Here is a 17,394-nt window from a genome sequence, read left to right on the forward strand (position 1 = left end):
ATTCATTAAAATAAAAAAAAATTTAAAAAAATCCTGCACTCAAGACAACTCAGAAGTAACAGAGAAGTTGGATCTCCAACTCAGACATTTACAACCTTCGGCATCATAGCGTTCAAGCTACAGGTTAACTCAGGGGAGAAAAAAACATGGATGCCTGAAAGAGGTTTGGCATATTGTTGCTGATTGCTGAACACGAAACATATAGGCTATGCAGCAGCAATTTATGTTTTCTTTGACAGCAGATGAAGAAGCATGAAAACATAGACAAATAACTTTTGCTACAGTTCCATTCTAACCGTGAACAACGAGGGCCGCCATGTTTCGTTGCTGTCACAAAATCGGAGCTCTGACATGAAACCTGAATTTCCAACCTGTAATTCTCGAGTTTGACGCTGTTCAATCCATTTCTCACAACTTTTCTCGTTTTGCAAGTTGTCTTGACTTGAACGCAGCATAAGCCTCTGTCTCTTTCACAGCTCTGTTCAGTTATTATATTCAATAAAAAGATAAATAATCAAAAAAACAACAACAACTGAGCTTTCCAAATGAACGACCTTGCTAAGGGCCTGTTGGCAGGCTTGTTAACTTGCTGACAGGACGTTCACACACTTTATTCTATAGAGGTAGAAGCTAGCATCTTGTATTTTGAGTTTGTCCCATCCAAAGGTTAGCAGCACTGTCAAAGTGTATATAATTCTTTCATTTGTTTGTTTGTTTGTTAATCTCCTGTATATCACACCACAATTTCCATCCTTAATTGTATTTTTTCATTACATGCTCTCTTCCCCTACACCTCCTGCATTTCGACTTCCTGTTCCTTAACGTTTTCAAGCCACGTAGCTGCTCTGTGACCGAACCTCAGCCTGTTTCCTGCCTGGTCTGTCTGCACCGTGTCCCGGCTCCTCTTCTGTAAATTTGTCCACAATGTGTGTTTTGACCATCTGCCTCTTCGTGAGTGCTCTACCTACTTTACCCCATGGGACTTGTTTGCTTTCTCTGACTGCTCCTGTTGCCAACTCTTCGCCTGTTCTCTGACCAGCGAGTCTTGGTATAGAGTCTTTATAATTGCACCTGTTTGCCCCCTCACTGTCTTTTCACAGTTTCAGCTACTTTTAACAGTGGTTAGTCCGAACCAGTAAAACAGTCGATACAAACTTGGGCTTCATTGTCTTTTCTCAGATCAAATCCACTCTTGACTCATCATCCAGCTTCGACTCTTGGTGCATTATAGTCTATGTGATACGCAGGTATAAGCACGATAATGCATTAATATTTTAGTATCTACCCACTACAACAAAACTATCTCTGCGATACAGCCAGCCAGGTATGAACAGTATACCAACTTCCAAAGCATTAAGATTTCAGTATATTTGTGGTTGAACAATAAGTACGAACTGCAGATCTGATTTCGAATGCAAAGGAGGAATCCCATTGGTTGTATTTACCTGAGTACACATCAAAACAATACCAATAAATAATTAGCAGCCAGTAGTATAGACTATAGACTTAAGTCGCTGCACTACAACAAGTTAGACTACAGTAGGCTACCACTGGTTGATATTAATCTGGGTTGAATTTTGATTCTGATTAATGCAAAGTTAGTATTTTAGTAGTTTAGTTAGTATTTTGGATTTGTTGAGTCCTGAATAAACATTTAAATTCCTATACCCCCTACTGTATTTAATTTGTCATTATTCGTTTGCCAAACAAGCACATGCAGGTACAAACCCTGTACGTACGTATGATCTATTCTAGTGCAATCCAATTTATAACAACCCTGCTGTTTGTTATAAATTCAGCCTTTGTGAAGTTTCTCCCGTTAGCCTGGTGCTGTGTCACAATGAAGTTTTTTTTTTTTTTTGTGGAGTTGCACTGCACTGAACTCCACTATGGTCAAAACTATTTCTAAGATTACATCATATTATCAAAATTTTTCCACATGGTGAACAAAATATTAGAAGCATCTATGAATAAATCACAAACTCCAGCCCATAAATTAGCATGAAGATAATCAACACCTCTTTGCTCAGTTGTGAACATAACATAAGGGAAAATGCTATATTTCACAAAGGAAGGACTATAGCGCAGTTTAAGTGAATTATTTTCTATTCGCTGTATAATGTATCTTTTCACACAGGATCCAGTCAAACACGCAGCAATGACACAAACATAAATAAGAAAGGCAAATAGGAGCATCCACAAGCAAAAGCACAATTAAGATCTTTGGTTAACACAACTAAGAGTGTATATACCCCCTCTGACTGAAACAAACTGAGCATCCCTGCAGTGATTCGTCTGTTTCCAACCTGAGGTTTAATGTTTACACATCAGTGAAAGTGAAGTCAGTTTTATTTATGCAGACCATGTCTCAAAAGACAGCCACACAGGGAGAGAATAATCTGTTTTAAACTGTGTGCGTGCGTGTGTGTTATTGTGGGGATTTACAATGCATGTTGCCAAACAGTTACCAATTAGGACAGAAAGAAAAATCGTGTACTTCATGTTATATGAAGCTAAGAACATAACACAGAGATTTACCATCGCTGAAACGAAGCGAAATTCAAATCTCTCATTACATTAAAGGAATTTTAAAATATGCTCCTTTGCTCTGAACCTTCAGCTCTTTTCCCTTCAGACCACACACACACACACACACACACACACACACACACACACAAACAGGAAGTCAGAATCTCATGGAAAACATATACACCTCTGACATACACAATATGGAAATCTAATCTTCCATTTCCTCTCCCTGGGGCTGTGTGTGTGCTGTGTGCTGTTATGTGTCCATAAAGAAGTGCGCATTTACATTTCAGAATAGTCACTGATTAAGAATGAACCTGTGGCTGTGCAACATTATCATTTGCATATCTGTGTGTTTACCGCCATGTGCATATGTTATGTATGAGAGTGTGTATATGAGCTGCTCTGGCTTGTGAGTACATTTCTTGGGACACCTACAGTGTATGCACTATGCAGCCATCCTGAGTGTTTCAAAGAGCAGCTGCTTTTAACCTGATAGTTTTAATGTTATTACAGCATCTGATTCACCACGTTGAAGTAAGACAGGAAATGTAACAGGGCGAAAAATCTGTGGCCCTCTCAACTGACAGAGTAAACACTTAAACTTGATCTTATTAGTCTCTTGAATTCAAACTTTTCACCTCATTTCGCACTAATCATAAGCACATAAGTGTAAATATGATTTATTCAGCAGTGGGTCGGGTATACCGGCAGAACCAGTGCAGCGGTTGAGGTCTAGAAGTTGGACTCTCCATCCATTCGTCCATTATTTATATTCCTTTAGTCCATATGGGCCCACACAGATCAAAAAATGAAAAGTTCTTTTTTTTTTCTTTCATAAAAGTTTTCTGAGTTATCCATATGGTCACGAGGATCTACAAGAGATTATTGAGTGAGTGACTATCTGTCTGTCTGAGCCATCTCTCCCTCACTTCAGCACCTGCACCTGCACCTGCATAAGTGGGTAACATTGTTGATGGTAATTTCATGATGGGAAAAGGCAAATTACGGACTTGATTTGTTTCAAGAACTTGGGTTTGTCTGGCTGCACTAAAATCATATGCACCAGCTGCTCCAAACATTGAGTCGCTTGTAAGTTTTTAGCTGCACCCAGTGTTATAAACCAGTAACCACAACAAGACATATGTTTAAAGATCAAGACTCCGATATATACAGCCTCATCACTGCAGTGTTTACAACAGCAATAACTGTCTCATTATAAATTGATTTGAATGAAATCACTACATAATTCACTTGCAAAGTAAATTTGTTTGTGAATGACCAATATAAACTACTGCAGAAAAGAAAAGAAAAAACGCTGTATGGGACAGGAGTGTGTGGTGCACAACGGTCCTGCTTCGTCACAAAGCCTCCAGCATCACCTACCTGTATTTCAAGATGATGCAAACTAATTTTTCTGTGTATTTTGTGGTGTGTGTGTGTGTGAGCAGGTGTGTGAGCCTTCTTTTATTACCACTGATCCTAAAGGGGAATTTTTCAAGATGCTGCAGGAGGTGAGCTCTATGAATACGGGGCGATGCTGGTAATCATTAGATGCTATTAGCGCCGATCTCGCACAGATTAGTCAAACAAATGTGTTAGGCTACTTCACTCCAAATGACTAAAACAACCACACTTTATCACTGTAATTTACAACACCTCTTGTTTTACAAAGGAAATGAGAAAAATATAAAGTACCTAACGAACACTGTTCATGATGCGGCGCAGGAATGAGCCGTATAAGAAGTGAAGCCGTGTGCCGAAGGACGTTAGAAAGGACCGGAGAATGCACCAGACTTTTTAAAAGATGCAGGCAGGAGATGAAGAAACTCCAACAAGCATGTGCACATCCACCTTTTGAAGCATTTATATATAATTTACAAAGGAAGAGAACTTGGGTTTCAGAAAGGTCGCAGGCTATTAAGTTTATGTCATTGTAAACAGCCATATGTCTCTGAACGTCTGTGTAGGTTGACTCAGTGGTAAACACCTCAGACAGACAGATGAATGTGTCTTCTTCAGCCTCCACATCTTTGGTGATTTTCTCCTCTCTAAGACTGCGTCTGACTGTCTTTATCTTCACTGTCTGCTTTCTGAAGGAGCTAGCGGTCGATTGTGTTCTTTCTCTAAGCCTCCAAGTCCTCAGCCTTGCAGCTACAAACCCGGGCTCTGTCCACTTCACCTTTCCCTCCGCCGGCCCACGGACACACACACACATAGGTAGCACACTGCGGTAGGTGCAGACGTGCATATATGCTCATCCACCCAGGCATGCACATCTTTTTTTAATGCTTGAGTCACTTCACAGTTCACATCCTTTGCAGGTTGTGCAAAAGCTATTCAAACAACTTCCTGTCTGGTCTGACTGAGGCAGAATACAAACAAACAAAAACACAAGAAAAGAGCTTTAAAATAATTCACCTGCTCTTGAGAAGCAATGGTGTAGGAAATGTACCGTTGCCGAACGCAAATCACTGATATAAATCACATTAAATGAACAGTTCAGTGGGGGAGTATGGTTCCTCTGCTTTCTTTACAAGAATAAGATGTGTCATTTCATGTGCATTAAAGGGATAGTAGCATTTTTTTTAAAAGTGGGGTTGTATGATCTACAAATAGCCTCTAAGTACTTTAATTGCAGTAGAAGACTCTCTGCACTCCTCCCGTTAGCAACGCCAGCCCATAATAGCCCTGCCCAGAGATTTACAACATACAGTGTTGTGAACAGACCCAAAGAAACGGCCTATTTTCACGGCCTAAAAGAGGTTTTACGTGAAAAAAAATACACAGTTCCATTGTTCGCTATAATATAATTTTTTCCAGCCCCTCAAAGTGCAGGAAAAACGCAGTTTTTATTTGGACCTAACCAACTGCTGATCGGCGGGCGCTACCCCCGGGCGGAGGGATACGTGAGTTGGTTAGGTCCAAATAAAAACTGTGTTTTTCCTGCACTTTGAGGGGCTGGAAAAAATTATATTATAGCGAACAATGGAACTGTGTATTTTTTTTCACGTAAAACCTCTTTTAGGCCGCGAAAATAGGCCGTTTCTTTGGGTCTGTTCACAACACTGTATGTTGTAAATCTGGGGAGGGCTATGGGCTGGCGTTGCTAACGGGAGGAGTGCAGAGAGTCTTCTACTGCAATTAAAGTACTTATAGGGCTATTTGTAGATCATACAACCCCACTTTAAAAAAATGCTACTATCCCTTTAAATATGGAGCTAGAGCCAGCTGGCAGTTAGCCTAGCTTAGCATAAAGACTGAAAGCTGGAACGAACACCCAACACCTAACACAAACTCATTTGTTTAATTGGTAGCCTACATATTGTTGATCCTATGCAAACGCTGCTGATAAAATCGCTGCATCCACAAAACAACGCTTTTAAGTATTCCATCATAAATACATGTTTAGAAGTTCAACATCAAAGAGCAATCCACACTCCAACAACAATACCTGAGAAACTTCCTGAGAAAGTCGTTGCTGTTTGCAGCAACAGATTTCAAACAAATCCAATCAGATGAAGCTGGCAACCGGCAGGTGAAGAGAGTGAAGCATTTAGCAGCTTATTTCCCTCAGGAAGTGGCTGAGATCAAACACGGTGAATACTGAACCTGAATTCTTCAGGTGGCCAAAGAAAAACAGGAATCTGGATGTTTGGATAAGTAAATAAATTAACATTCACAGTAGAAACTTTCAGCTCATATAGTTGCTCAAGGTTTTGCTCTTATTCTACCGCAATAACCAGATTTTTTAACCAGACTTTTTTTTAAAGGTATTTTCATCTGCTTAGGCCATTAATTGGTGCATCTTTTATACACTTTGTATTGTTCTGTTCTGGGGTCATTCATGAACTTCTTGTTAAGATGTCCGTGAAGGTTCTCAGTCATCCAGGTCATCTTATTCTTGTGGAGTTGTAGTAAAAAGCAAGTGGACTTCTTTTCTTGCTTGAAAGAAGCAAGCAACCAAGAAAATAAGTCCAGTTGCTTTTTACTACAACTCCACAAGAATTATTGTTTAAAAACCTTGGGTCATACAATTTCTTTGGTTTCTTTGTTGTTTTCTTTTAGTCTTTTTTTAAATTTTTTTATTACATTTAGTACATTTGTTATTTCAAGGGTGCTGGATAAATGAAGTTTATTAGAACTGTTGAGTTGAGTTGAGTTGAGTTGAGTTGAGTTGAGTTGAGTTGAGTTGAGTTGAGTTGAGTTGAGTTGAGTTGAGTTGAGTTGAGTTGAGTTGAGTTGAGTTGAGTTGAGTTGAGTTGGATTTAGTTTAGTTTAGTTTAGTTTAGTTTCAATGGTGTTGTGACTGTCAAAACAATCAATGGCTGCAGCTCTGAGACTGCACTGAGCACAACATGCAGTGGTGAGCTGCAGCGATCGCAGACGGGGTCTCTTTGGAGCGGCGGCTGGCTGTGCTGTGGGGCTGCTGGGTAACGATCTATCTGCCCATCAGGGATAAGATGAGAAGGCTATCAATCTAAAGCTGCTACATAATCTGAGCATTTATTACTCTAACAGGCTTGATCACATTTTCTGCCCATTTAGAGGGATGCCTGATTACATTTTGACTAATGACGACATCATCAGTCGCTATACTTGCCCCGCCCTTGTCTCTGTTTACATTGCTAATGCACTCGTCCTCCTCGCAGCCGGTGTGGGAGGCAGCAGGTCCTCACCTCACTCGTCCTTCTCCAAACTGCAGGTTTTTCTGTGCACACGGTGTCTCCTTTCTTTGCTCTCTTTCTCTTTCTCTCTCTCTGTCTCTCTGGTGGGTTTTATTCAAAGTTTCTAGAGTTGGAGAGCTTCTGCTGGATCTATTTTGTTGGCTTCAGATCATATTAAATTGAATTGTCCAGAGGCTGTGGTCACTGATCCATGATGGTTCGCCTTTTTCTGACAGGCTTGATAAATACAGGTCCTGATCTCTCTCTCTCTCTCTCTCTCTCTCTCTCTCTGCCTCCATTCCTCTCACCTCCTCCTCCTCTTCTCTATATTCTCTCTCTCTCTCTCTCTCTCTGTTTGTCCTCTGCCTCTCTCACTCACCTCCATATCACTTCTCTTACTTCTCTCGTGAATTGCGATCTGTGAACCACACTGGAGTTTTTCACTTTTCTCACTTTGTCTTGCTCCTTTCAGACGGAGAGAGAGCGAACACTCTCCGCACTCCTTCCCTATAGAGTGGTGTGTGTGTGTGTGTGTGTGTGTGTGTGTGTGGGTCGGTGTGTGTATGTGTGTGTGTGTGTGTGGGTCGGTGTGGAGGCAGACTAAAAGACGAGCTCTGCCGACCTTGGACACCCACTGTTCTTCTCCTTTCCAATAACCTTCATACAGTATATGCCTATACTGTATATGCTCTCTGTATACATTGAGGAGTAAACTGTGTGTGTGTGTGTACGCATGCGTATGTTACTCCGTCTCTTACCCCACACACACACACACACACGCATACTTAAACCTACATGCATATGAATAACTACATCAAACACACACACATAAGCCACACAGCGAGAACAGGAGATGAATGCAATTAGAGTGATTACAACAGAGGACAGTGACTCCTTTATGTCCTATATTGCCAGATGTGTGTGTATGTGTGTGTGTGTGTGTGTGTGTGTGTGTGTGTGTGTGTGTGTGTGTGTGTATGTGTGCACCGCGGTACACCATCTTTAAATTTGACGCATGTGTGTGTGTGTGTGTGTGTGTGTGTCTATCTATCTATGTGTGTGTATGAATATTCATGCTGGGTGTAGTTTGGGGATGAGGATAAGAGAGTCATGCTCTGCTGGTACTTCATTACTTGGTATTTGTTAGAGGAAACCTGACACCAACACACACAGCTTGTTTGAGAGGTCTTAATCCAATTCCTGCAGAACATACACACACACACACACACACACACACACACACATACACAGACACACACACAAACCTACATCAACAGTCTCCCTCGAGAACATTATATGTTCAGTGTATTTGGTGGTGTCAAGTGCGCCCATGGACGGTTTAAGTGCTTGTGAAAGATTTAAGAGTGTGTGAATGTGTTCTGTCTGTTCATTAACTGTGTGTGTGTGTGTGTGTGTGTGTGTGTGTGTGTGTGTGTGTGTGTGTGTGTGTGTGTGTGTGTGTGTCCTTTTATGTGTGTATATGTGTGCGTGTCCTTTTGTCCTATTCTTGTGAGGACATTTTGACCCGTTCCAACCACAACTTCAAAGAGCTGTTTGAGGGTTCGACGTGTATTTGTCATGGTTAAAGTAAAGGTAATGGCCTTAGTCGGTGTGGTTCTCGAGGGTCTTCTTTTAGGTGTTGTTTGGGGGTCTCAGCTAAAAATGGGAAGTCAATGGGAATATTCATTTTCACCGTGAATCCACAAGGAACTATTTAAGTGACAGGTTTCAAACATTTTGTGTCATAAAACGCTGAAAGCAAACCCTTAGCAGACGAGTTTCCATGGTCTCATGTGTCTATACAGTTAATGCTAGACAATACTGCGTGTATGTGTGTTTGTTTTGTGTTTTGTGTATTGTACAATCCTCATGATGAGTGTCTGTGTGCTGGTTAACAACAGGAAAGCAGAGCTGAAGTTTAGAGTGAAGTAGAGATGGGAGGAAGAAATGATGGACTGAAGGATGCAGGAAGGATGGAAGCTGAAAGATGGATGATAAAAACAATTAGGAAACATAACACATAGAAAAAAGAACGGGGAAATAAGCAAGAGATGGAGAACTTTTTCACTTTTTGTTGCTTGATTTGTCTCGAATTAACTTTTAGTTACGTAACAGTGTAAGAACTGTCCAGTGCAGTGAGACGGAACAATCCTCCTGCTCTGTATTGATTTACCCAGTCAGACCTGCTAACACTGAACAGGATGCCGTATCATGGAGGAGATCAGATGATGCTGAGCTGAGAGATGCTGCTTGACTCTGAAGTTTAGAAGACTTTGTTTTTGAAACACTGTAAAAGCTGTGTCCCAGTTCAGGAGTTCAGTCTGTGAATGTGTAGTTTTCTTTTCTTTTTCTATTGTTTTAAAGCCTATGTGGTTCTGATCAGCTGCATCTATTATTATTATTATTATTATTATTATGATTATTTCTGATGCCATCCGTCCTGTTGTCTGTCAGTTTATGAATTGTCTAGTATTACTGTTGCTTTTTGTGCATGGATTTTAATGTGTTCAGTGTACCTAGTTTGTTATTGTGTCTCGTGTAATTAATTTTTGTTAATGTTGGTGTTGCTGCTTAACGTTGCTTCTGTTTTGTCTGTAGCAATTGGCTGCTGTTTGAGCTGAGTTTTATGTTAGCTTGTATGGACTTGCATAATTTTCTGTCTTTTAATCTTTATTCAGATTTAGCCTTCAAATCCTTTAATGTATTATTTATATGTCTATAACTAAATCATTTTATTCTCTCCTAGGGTGACTACTTAACATCAGTCCAGGGACAGCATATGTAAAATAGCCTTTCAGCGAATTCTGGCATGTTTACATTTGTTAAAATGCATTGTCCCTGATTATTAAACCTTTAAATAAATAAAATAAAATAAAATAATAATATCCCAATATTTATATAGCACCTTTAAAAACAAAAGTGATAATGGCAGAAGAACCCAACAACAGTGACACAAAACCCAGAAAAGTCCAAGCGAGCAACCCAAACAACACAGGAGATACAAGAACAACATAAACTGAGACTAACTTGGTAATAATAATAATAATCACAACACGGATGCATCCAGGGGACCGGCATCTCTACAGCCACACTTCTTCTCTTTCTCTCTTCTCCACACCTCCCTCTCTACAGCGCCTCTAACGGCTGCATGCCAAAACCAACGTCAGTAACACAATCAACCACAGTAAGATGTAAGGAGATGTAAAGATGCAATTAATTGATGTGAAAGGTGGTATGAGTGGTGTGGAAAAAAAGAGATAAAAGGGGATAAAAAAAAAACTGAAACATGCAAAGGCATAAAATATAAAAAAGGTAACTGAGCTGAAACCCAACGCTTCACATTTAAAAGTGCAATCCTCAGATTCTCTGTCAAAATCACAAAAAAGCAGCAGCAGAGTGCCTGAAGTTTTTTTTGTTTTACTACATAAAGAACACCTCTAACAAAAACATCTTGAGTCTTCCTTCTCCAACATTTTTTTTTTATCTCTGTTGGTGTTTGATTCATAAACAGTGCACAGTGACTCTCAGACAGATTGGTTGGGCCACGAAGGGAAAAGAGAGCTTCATCTTCCAGCCAGAGTTTGGAGGAGCCTTCGAGATGCGAAGGTCTGGTCGTGTTGCTGTGACGCAATTGTTCTTACAATGATGCTGTTGTGTCTTAAATTAGGCCACGGCTCGTTTCTATTGGCCACTGTTCAGATACAGATTCAGTCTAAATGGATGAAAGTGTTTCAAGTGTGTTATATTCTTCCTCCTTTTGATGCCTTGTTATCGTTACAGTGAGCCGCCGCCGCCGTCCTCACTGGTGGTCTCACGGGGCCACGTGTCAATCAAACAGTGAGTCCCCTGAGTTGTTGTGTTGCCCGTATCTATAACCCCCCAGAGAAGCTCTTAAGATTCCTCCATTAAAAGAAAAGAGGAAAAACCCTGGAAATGAAACGGCTCGTCTTTTTTGATTTGAAACGTGTGACATAGGATCCTCAGCACCAGATTTATCAATATTTGTGAATCCCTGATGGGAACAACCGAGGGAGGCCAAAGAAGAGCAAGGAGGGGGGAGGGGGGATGATGAGAGAGGCAGAGAGATGAGAGACAGAGCAAGTTTAAGATAAAAAAAAAGAAGAAGAAGAGGAAGGACTGATGGACGGATGGCACAGGGGGGGAAAAAAACGACAGCAGAGATGAGAAGTAAGAGGAACGAGGGGGTTTGAGGTTTGCTGGAAGTAAGGAAGGAAGAAAGGGGGAAGAAGGGAAGGAAGGAGAGGATAGAAAAAGTGTGCGGTGTGGTAGGCACAACTATGCATGTGTGTGTGTGTGTGTGTGTGTGTGTGTGTGTTCAGCTGTAGCGATCTTGGTGAGCTGGAGAGGAATGGAGAGAGGAGGAGGAGGGGAAGTACAGGCAATTTTCCACGAGACTTTAAAAGCTCTTTTAATGAGGAATCTTCCACTTCATGTGTCTGTGCTGCAGTTTCAAAAACACCTCGGAAAAAAAGTCGACCCACTGAGAGGGAACTGGGAGAAAGAGAGAGAAAGAAAGAGAGAGAGAAGAGAAGAGAGGAGAGGAGAGAGAGGGAGAGAGGGAGGTGAGGAAGTGTTTCCTGAGGAGAACAATTAGAAGCCAAATATAATCTCGCTCTCGCCTATGGTCTGCTTTTTAATGTTGTTTTTGGGGGGCCGCTAATGACGCAGCACCCAGGAGGAGCCTCTCGCTCTCTCCGGTCCGGCCCAGATACTTCACAGCTTTCTGACCCGAGACAGTGACAAACAGGAAAACTGACAAACGAAGAAGACCACAGCAGGACAAGAAGACTTCTGCCTTATGACCACAGATCTGTGACATTTTAGGTGACTTTTGATGTGCTAAATCTGAGGCCTTGCAAAATGGTTGATTGCACCGATAAATAGGAGGCTAAATAAAGTTGGATGTGAACCAGTGAGAAGTACCTGAACCTGACACAAATAAACTCTGACTGTCACTCAAAGTGCCACATCCACCGTTATGCAGAATCTTAAATCTTTATAATAATAATAATAAAAAAAAAAAACTAAACAAGTGAGATACAAAATTCACCGCTGTGCAGTTGTCATGAAGAAGGAAATTAGTCATAGAGAGCAAAACTATCTTTTGTACTGGGCTGTAAACATGTTTATTCCTGGGGGCTGACTCACTTTTGGAGCCGCCCTCTAGTGGTCGTTTGAAGAAATGCAGTTTTCTGTTTTGGAGGTTGTTGCCCGGTTGCACCCATAAAATAGTCTTACAGCATCTTTCTTTTTTGTTCCCATTTGAACAAACAAGATTTTTAAGGTGTTTATAATTTAGCTTCAGGAAGAGCCATGGTAGTTGTTTTCAGTCTTTATGCTAAGTTAGGCTTCGGTAACTAACTGAGGCTGGAGCTTCACATTGAAGCATATTGGGTGGAATTAAAGGTTGAGTAGGAGATCCTGGGAAAACGGTTCGAGCAGGCTACATTTTTAAAAAAAAATACACAATTTAGAAGCCCAAGCCCCTTCCTCCAAACTTCTCTCCAAAGTTTTTTGGGACTTTTTGTCTTTGATTGACAGGACAGTAGAGATAGACACGAAATGGGCGCACCGGGGGGATTCGAACCGGGGCCGGCTATACAACTGTCTCATTCAGTACGTTTACATGCAGAGCTTAATCGAGCTATGCTCAAAATTCGATTTTGGCGTCTAATCGGACTTCGGTCCTTGTCCCAGTTTACATGCAACTGAGAAAATCGAATAACTGACGGGAACGTGTCCTCCTTCTCAACACTAGGTGGCAATTAAAGCGTTGTTTCAGCGGGTTAATACGGCCCCTTTTTCGGCCGACCTATTAGCCAGGCGGCAGACCGGCATTTTCGAACAACAGCAAGATGGTTAATCGTACAGCTTTGTTCATCTCGTACATAATGTGCGTGTTACTTATTGTGCAATATAAGGTGCACGGTATCCCTCGTGGTCATGGTGATTTCGAGAGGCAGACAATAACGCCGTAGTTAAACTCCAATTAAGGCGTATACATGCCGGAGAAAGTCGAATTCCAATCGCATTATCTGGGTGTCTTGGCCATGAAGGTCATTGGGAAAAGCGACAATCAGACTCTGCAGTCCATGTATGAGCAAACTGTTTTTAGGCAAGCCCTGAGAATAGTGAATGACCCCTCCCACATCCTTCACTCAGAGTTTGACCTCCTACCCTCAGGTAGACGATACAGAGTCCCTTGCTGTAAACTCTACCAAATTTCTTAACGAGTCTGTGCAATAATTCTTATAGTGCTCTTACCATGGTGAATTTATGAGGTGTATGTATGTGCTATGTTGTGGGATGTGTGCAATATGTGTTGTGTTATGTTATGGAATATGTGCTATGTTATAAGATATGTGCAATGCTGTTGAATTAATATGGCTGAGGTGTATTGTTCTTTTGTTTTTTGTTTTTGTCATTGTGGCCATTAAGGCATTTATGGCGCAGCTACAGTGTCCAAGACAAATTTCCCTGAACGGGACAATAAAGTTTATCGTATCGTATCATATCGTGTCTTAATCGGAGTTGGAGAACTCGCGTTTACATGCACTCAGTTGTGCAGTTACAGTCGGATTAAGGCAAAAATGTGGTTTTCTCAAGTGTCATGTAAACGTACTGACAGAATTTAGCATGCTAGCATAAGCTCTGGCGTCGTCTTTGTCTTATCGTAAACAGTCTTTGATTGAAAATCGTTAAAGACTCTAAGCACGCGCAGAAGGGGGAGGGAGGCGCAGATGGCTGTTTGATAAACGCATCACGATCCATCCAATGAATTTGTGTTTTTTACAGGATGGTCCGTTCCACAGGTGACTGACATTTTTTGTTTTTGTGAAAAAGCATTTAATGAATTGGTTACAATCGGGGTGTGAAGAGGATTTCAAGCAATATAGTTTTTAAAAAAAGCTCCAGTAAAAGATGCTCCTCCCCTACCTTTAATCTTCTCATCAGAAACTGAATGAGTGTATTTCCTTATTGCTTCCAGCTGCTTTTGCTCATGACAGAGATTTGCTCTTTAATAGTTAAAGACCGATAATGTTCCTAAGTGAAGAATCGTGGGAATTGTATGCAGCAAGTCCGGCGCTTGACCCGGTCCTGACAGCTGTGGGTGCAGTCTGGCTCTGTCACAGTGTCCTGTCCTTTAAATCTACTGTATATCCACTGTATAGAAGCTGCTGGTGACCTTTGCTTAAACAACATGTCAGAGCAGTTCTGTGTAAAATCCTCAAACTGCTGACACTGCAGTGTTGCTCTATGTGTCTTTGTGAGATTGCAGATACAGTAATGCCAGTTTCTTACACAGTTGTTCCATGCTTGTCTTGAAGAGATTTAACCCTCTAATAATCAACTTTTCATTCATGTTTATTGCATTTTAGAGATTTTGAAGCCAAATCATTAAATTTAGTCAGCAATATTTCAAAAACATTTTAAAATCCATGAAAATTAAGTGTTTAAATGGGTCCTGAGTGGTATTTGGGTGTAATTTCCTCCTTATTCTTTATATCTTAACACATTAGCACAGTCCTCCTGATGCTGCTGCATGGGTTCGGCACACAGTTAGTCTTCTTTGCTCTTCTTATCTGGTCTGCATTTGTACAAATCCTGAGCAGATTAGATTTTTCTCACTTCTCAGATTTCCCTTTGAGCTATACATTTTTTTTAAAAGAGATTATTGTTGTATAAAAGCGGTAAAACGCCTCAGGCAAGGTTGAGTACAGACCTGCGGGGTGCACGGACAAGGCTTTTGCCACCGGTGTTCTCAGGGTGGAGCTGTGTGTCTCACAGATCCACAAGTGATCTATAAATACCATATCGGTTATATGGAGAGAAAAACTAAGCTAATTGTGATCTAATATTAATTTCAGCCAAGAGGAAATTTTACTCTTTAATAATCAAACCATAGAGGATTCAGATATCTTCAACCTTGAAATGTTCCATAAAATATCAATAGCACTCAGATCAGATCTGTGGCAAAATGGGATAGATAGATAGATAGATAGATAGATAGATAGATAGATAGATAGATAGATAGATAGATAGATAGATAGATAGATAGATAGATAGATAGATAGATAGATAGATAGATAGATAGATCACATGGTCTACACACGATCAGAACAGCGAGGAGGGAGTTTCACATCAGAAACCATCACCAGCCCATATTAGGACAAAACGAGCCTGTTCCTCCCCCAGCGTGTCAGTAACATGAGTGAGTGAGTGAGTGAGTGAGTGAGTGAGTGAAGGTGGAGAAGACAGACAACAGCAGCAGCAGCAGCAGTGTTTCCCGCTCAGGTTCAGACGCGGGGCTGCAGAGCAGAGTCTCTAGAGACGCAGCTGAGCAGGGGAAGTGGACAGATGTGATTCATTCATCATTTATCTTTATCGGTGGGACTCTTTTTCTTCTTTATCCCCCCCCCACCACCACCACTGTGCCACACTCCCATGGGACCCCCGATCCCATCCACCCCCTCATCATCACCACCATAGGTATACTCTGACAGTAGCAGCAGCACAGGATGATGATCAATAACAGCGATGATGATGCTGATGATGGTCTACCTGTGCTTTAAAGTGACTGCTGATGAACTAATGAGTGTGTGTTGGGAAAAGTGACCCTGATGATGTCAGAGTGATGTCATCAGCTCATTACAACAACAAAAAAATCAGTATGTTATGTATAAACTGCGAAAACTTCAGAAACATGTTTTATTTAGGTAGGGGGTGCTACAGTTGCATCATGGGAAATGTAGGATGCAAGCAGCCATTTGGGAGTTTTAACCATGTTAATTAAGAGCGCTGCTTTGATTTTTGACCATTTCCGTTCTTAGTCGCCTATAACTTCATACTTAATCGCTGTAATGTCACATTATAGGCTACTTAATGAAATAAACTTTAATGATAATCAAATTAACTAGTTTGACAATAAGATTCCTGTTGTTGCGCTGTTGCTTTAATGTAGCCTAAAGTTGCCTGATTGGGTTGAAGTATTTACACGCTGTGTGGGGGAAGTGATATCATATTCCCGGGCTCCAGCTGTTTATCAGCAGCTGTTTGCGGTGTGTAAAGAAAGAAAGGAGAAGAGGAGAGAGAGAGAGATAGAGATAGAGAGAGAGAGATGCAGTCAGATCGCACTCAATGAAAATCACGACGGTAGTTTGCGTAACGATCCTGGATCCACCTCTGGTAACAAAATACTCTGCTGCTGCTGCTGCATCCACTACCTCTCCGTCTCTCTCTCTCTGTCTCTCCATCAGTAGCAGCACATGTTCCGCTGGATGCTGCTGGGTGTAGTGGATGTGGAAAGATACGGGACCTCTCAACTTGTGCCCGTGTACTCAAATGCAGCAGCAATAATCAAATCTACAACAGCGGATCTCCCCCCTCCAAAAAAGAAAAATCAGACCAGCCGTGTTGAAATAAAGCAGCAGTTACTATAAAGTCCAGATCTGTGCGCATCATCCCGTTACGCACAGTCACCCGCAGCAGCGCACACCTGCAGTGGAAGTTGTGCTTTTCTCTCTCTCTCTCACACACACACACACACACAAACAGACACAAGTTTCCCAGAGCAGAATCACTCAGATATATTTCCAGTACTTACTCAGGAGCAGAGCAACAGGCAAGAAGAGGAGACATGCGGAATTCACCAGAGATGCCATCCTGACCCGACAATCTGTCCTCCGACCTCTCGAAGTTTCAGGTCTGCGCCGAGTTTCTCTCTCTCTCCTTTCCTTCTTTTTCTTTCTTTCTTTTTATTTTTCTTTATTTTTCTTTCTTTATTTCTAAACAGAGGCAGTCCAATGTCCCGCGCTCCTCGATCCGCTGGTCAAAGTGTTTCCCCCTCCTGTCCTTGGTGCAGCTCTGTCTGTAGCCTACTCCTGTGATAAAGCATCCACAGTGCGCTCCCCTGCGCTGGAGAGGAGGAGGAGGTAGGGCGCGTCCGTGCCGAGGAGGGGGGAGGAGGAGGAGGAGGAGGAAGAGGAGGAAGAGGGAGAGGAGGAGGAAGGTCTACAGCAGCTCAGAGAGTCCCCACATGAGCTGCACTGGTCTGGTCAGGGTGGAAGAGGGGTATTCTGGGGGTTTCAAAGCAGTGGGAGAAGTATCCAGAGGTTTTAGACAAGTGGAAGTATGAGATCAACAAAACACTCAACTAAAGGGCGAAAATATCAAATTA

The 17,394-nt window shown here is 41.6% G+C and overlaps 1 protein-coding gene across 1 annotated transcript in view; it reads right to left on the reverse strand.

The window, feature by feature from the left end:
- The window catches only part of nrn1la (neuritin 1-like a), a 67,497-nt gene extending 50,544 nt beyond the window's left edge, over positions 1-16,953 (reverse strand). The window contains exon 1 of the mRNA XM_085780607.1: positions 16,822-16,953. Within this exon, the coding sequence (XP_085636733.1) occupies positions 16,822-16,879 (58 nt within the window). The 5' untranslated portion in view covers positions 16,880-16,953. The remainder of the gene's footprint in view (positions 1-16,821) is intronic.
- Positions 16,954-17,394: the final 441 nt, after the last annotated feature.

Source organism: Trachurus japonicus, chromosome 6, assembly GCF_045865225.1.
Source record: "Trachurus japonicus isolate A0001 chromosome 6, Traja_1.0".
In the NCBI taxonomy this organism is placed as follows: domain Eukaryota; kingdom Metazoa; phylum Chordata; class Actinopteri; order Carangiformes; family Carangidae; genus Trachurus; species Trachurus japonicus.